Genomic DNA, 4,012 nt, shown 5'->3' on the forward strand with positions numbered 1-4,012 from the left:
GTAAATTTCCTTCTATATATACGAACGTTTGCGTTCGTTTGTAAACACACCATCCTTTTCCTTCAATAACACATCCTCTCTTCTTATCAGTATTATCTTCTTCGTACGGGTATAAAATTTTGCTTTATTTAAATTTCTGCGATATAATAAAATTCCAGTTCTTTTTATAACACTAACGATTTTATTTTTATAGTAAAGAATATTTAGAAAAAACAGAACCAAACCGTAAACCGAACGTGAGAACTGAACCGAAATTAAACCTGAAGTCTTGGTTATCTAAAACAAGTGAAAAGCGAAGATAAAGCGCTAATGAAAATGATTGGCTGAAACCACAAAGACATCATCTGACGTGGCAGTTTCTCTGTCCTCAGAGATTTTCAGATAGTGTCCGAACGGCGAAACAACACACGAAGACATCTCCAAAGCTTTTTGCTTTTCTTTCATTGCTTCGATCTTCCTCCAATGGCTGTCAACGCTCCGATATCGTCTCCTGCGGCTCACCCGCGAACACAGTTTCTCTCCAACCCCGTTCTCCCTCGCTTTCGCCGGTCATACTCCGCCGTTAAATCACCAGCAGCCTTCTCCGTCGTCTCAATGGCTCCCCAGAAAAAGGTAACACTCTCTTACTTATCTCTCTTAGCTCAATTTATGAGATCTCATGTCCCTTTCACGAGCCACTTCATGAAAGCTGCATAAAGTACGAACCTTTACTGGGTCTGACGATAGAAAAATATATCTATCGACTAAATGTAAATAACTCCATGCTTGACGTGACCTTTTTGTTAGAAAAGCTTTTAATCATAAGATGCGCTGAATCACTTAGTATCCTAGCAGAGTTTTATTTTTAAAATTTGTGTAATTGTGATTAATGAATCAAAGGTGAACAAGTATGACGCCAAGTGGAAGAAACAATGGTACGGAGCGGGACTATTCTTCGAAGGGAGCGAAGAAGTAAACGTCGACGTTTTCAAGAATCTAGAGAAGCGAAAAGTACTAAGCAACGTTGAGAAATCTGGTCTTCTCTCAAAAGCAGAAGACTTGGGAGTCACGTTGTCATCTCTTGAGAAGCTTGGTGTCTTCTCCAAAGCCGAGGAGCTCGGTCTTCTCAGTCTCCTTGAAACTTTAGCTGGTACATCTCCTGCCGTCTTGGCCTCGGCTGCACTCCCGGCTCTCACGGCTGCTATTGTAGCTGTGGTTCTGATTCCTGATGACTCAACTACTCTGGTGGTTGCTCAAGCTGTTTTGGGCGGTGCTTTTGCTCTTGGAGCTGTTGTTTTGTTGGTTGGGTCTGTTGTTTTGGATGGACTTCAAGAAGCTGATTGATTATTTTCTCTATAAACAAAACTCAACTAAAAACATTGTTGTACAATTGTTTTTTTGTAATAAGTTTCTATAGAAGAAGGATTCTAGCTTATTAAAGCCTTATTGACACAAACTAAAAATAGCACTAATGAGCTTTATAGAACACAAAAGAGAAAGTAAAGGTGCTTGTCTTCTAGAGATAAAAGTATTGATTGATTTCATCAAAGATAGAAGAGAGAGTTGCTTGATGTTATATTGGAAGTTCTCATAATATACGTATTTGTACTACTTTGCTTGCATAAAACTCTAACTACATGCGATTAAGACATTACAATAGACTTGTGTTGGTTTTGTGTTGATAGTTTAATGTCAGTTTGATGAAATCATAACTGTAAGATACAGTCATTTATGGTGAGATCAAGTTCTAAGCTGAGGAGTGAACACAAAAAACAAAATCAGAAAGAAGAAGCTTTATAACAGTTCAACAAATATTAAATTAAAATACATCCATTCTCCAGTGAGAAAAAGCCTAACTAAGCCCGCCCATAGCTTACAAATTTTTAACTTCCTAAGCAAAAACAAAAAAATAAACTCTAGAAGCAGAGGGATTATACCGCCAGTCAAGTGTAACGATCACGTGATGCAGCGTAGCTTTGAGATATTAGAGTTATTTCTATTTTGATTATTATATTTATTTGTTTAATTATCTTAGTTATTTAGATAAACTTTAATAGGTTTTTAAGTTTTTTCTTCATAGGTTTTTAAGTTTATCTCTACAAACCCTTTATTTCGTGGATGAAGTTGTCAGATGACCAAATTTGAAAAGGAAATTAATTACAGAACATTGACTTTCACATAGTCCATAACAATTATGTCAATTTCTATCCGGTATTACCTTGTTCAAGTTGCCAGTAATAAAGAGAGAAACTGATGACATCAACAATTTGAGACCCCACAATTAATTATCACACATAATACAATCAACACCACACTTTTGTTTAACACATAAATATACATCTGATTTTTCTATACCATATCACTAAAATTAATAGAATTCAAAATCCACTCACATCTAGTAAATTCTAAACTTTACTCCAAACCTCAACTTCTAAATACTAAACCCTAAACTTTAAACATCACTCTTCCATCTAAATACTAAACCCTAAACCCTAATTACTGAACCCTAAACCCAAATATAAACTTTAAACCTAATTATCAAAATCTGAAAATAGTATATAATATTATATAATATTAAACTAAATCCAAACAAAACTCCTCAATGCTAAACTGAGACCTAATTTTTGAATACCAAACCCAAAAATGCTATCACTAAACCCAAACCTAAACTCTCACCTTCCAAATACAAAATCCTAAATCCTAATCACTAAACCATAAACCCAAGTATAGACTCTAAACCCAAATAGAATAGAACAAAATACATAGTATAGTACAAATTAGTGAGCAAAAAAAAAACACTTTTTATTAATCGTCAAATGGAACATCCATAATACGGTCACTAAATCCAAACCTCAACCCCCACTTTCCAAATACTAAACCCTAAATCTTAATTATTAAACCCTAAACTCAAGTATAAACTCTAAACCCAAATAGTATAGAACAAAATACATAGTATAGTACATATAGTTGTAAACTAGAAATTGATAAATAATGAATTTATCAAACAATCGATGGTACAATAATACAACAACAGTAGCACACTATTTAGTTTGGTACTTGCGAATTGTACAAAAATATAAGAATCGTACTATATTATAATTTTCTTTCACTACATATAGTGTAGTCGGCGAGTTCATCTTTTTCACATCATCCTCTGTTTACAGACATGCTGATACACGCATTCACTAGTCCAGAGTAATTATTCTTCACCGTACCATATCAATACAACATACTATAACAATTTAAATAACAACAAAAAAATCAAGATCAACATTAAAAAAACAAAAAAAAAAAGAAATTGTCACGTCACCTCGTCGTTCTCTAGGGTGCCATCTTCTCCTCCAAACTCAATTCCACGAGCCCAGAATCCATGTTCTTTCTTCTTCTAGTAGTTTGTGTTCGTATGTATGAAAAACAAACAGAGATTGGAGGAGAAGAGGAATAATAAGAGAAAGAGATGTTGAACAATGATAACCACAATTTATTAAATTATTTATTTAATATTTTTTTTAATAAATAATTCTCAGCTGGTTACACATGTGGAATTGAAGAGTAATATAACATTATTACATAAAATACATGTACTGTGAATGAAAGTTATGGATTTTAGTTATCTAATGAATTATAATTTGTTTGAAGGTTATATAGTCCAATTCTCCTTATTTCTTTTGTTACAGCTAGAACCTGAGAGTTTTCAATGAATAAAAAACATTGATTCTTACGTAATTTTAAACTAAATAAAATCGTTGTATTATTATAACTTCCGGTATATCATCACACATCCATACATCCATAAGATCATCGTAGTATATAGGCCCGTACTGCAAAACTAAACATTAGTATGTGACATCTGTCTATAAGAGGAAGCTATAGATGTATAGAGTCTATTAAACACCTTGTCAATGTCAACTTCATGCATTTTATCGATCAACATATTGGTAGAAAGTTACCACTTTTCATTTCAAAAAAAAAAAAAAAACTACCACTTCCATCAAAACATTTTGATCTCTGGTTAACCCAGTTGTGAACACAT

General features: G+C 33.4%; 1 protein-coding gene across 1 annotated transcript; it reads left to right on the top strand.

Annotated features, from left to right (window-relative positions):
* The first annotated feature begins 317 nt into the window (after nucleotides 1-317).
* On the top strand, nucleotides 318-1,424 carry LOC106324769. The gene is made up of 2 exons (XM_013762750.1): nucleotides 318-612; nucleotides 880-1,424. Exons 1-2 carry the CDS (start codon nucleotides 463-465, stop codon nucleotides 1,321-1,323), a joined length of 594 nt encoding a protein of 197 aa, XP_013618204.1. The 5' UTR covers nucleotides 318-462; the 3' UTR covers nucleotides 1,324-1,424.
* Nucleotides 1,425-4,012: the final 2,588 nt, after the last annotated feature.

This window comes from Brassica oleracea, chromosome C2 (genome assembly GCF_000695525.1).
Source record: "Brassica oleracea var. oleracea cultivar TO1000 chromosome C2, BOL, whole genome shotgun sequence".
NCBI classification, from domain to species: Eukaryota; Viridiplantae; Streptophyta; class Magnoliopsida; order Brassicales; family Brassicaceae; genus Brassica; species Brassica oleracea.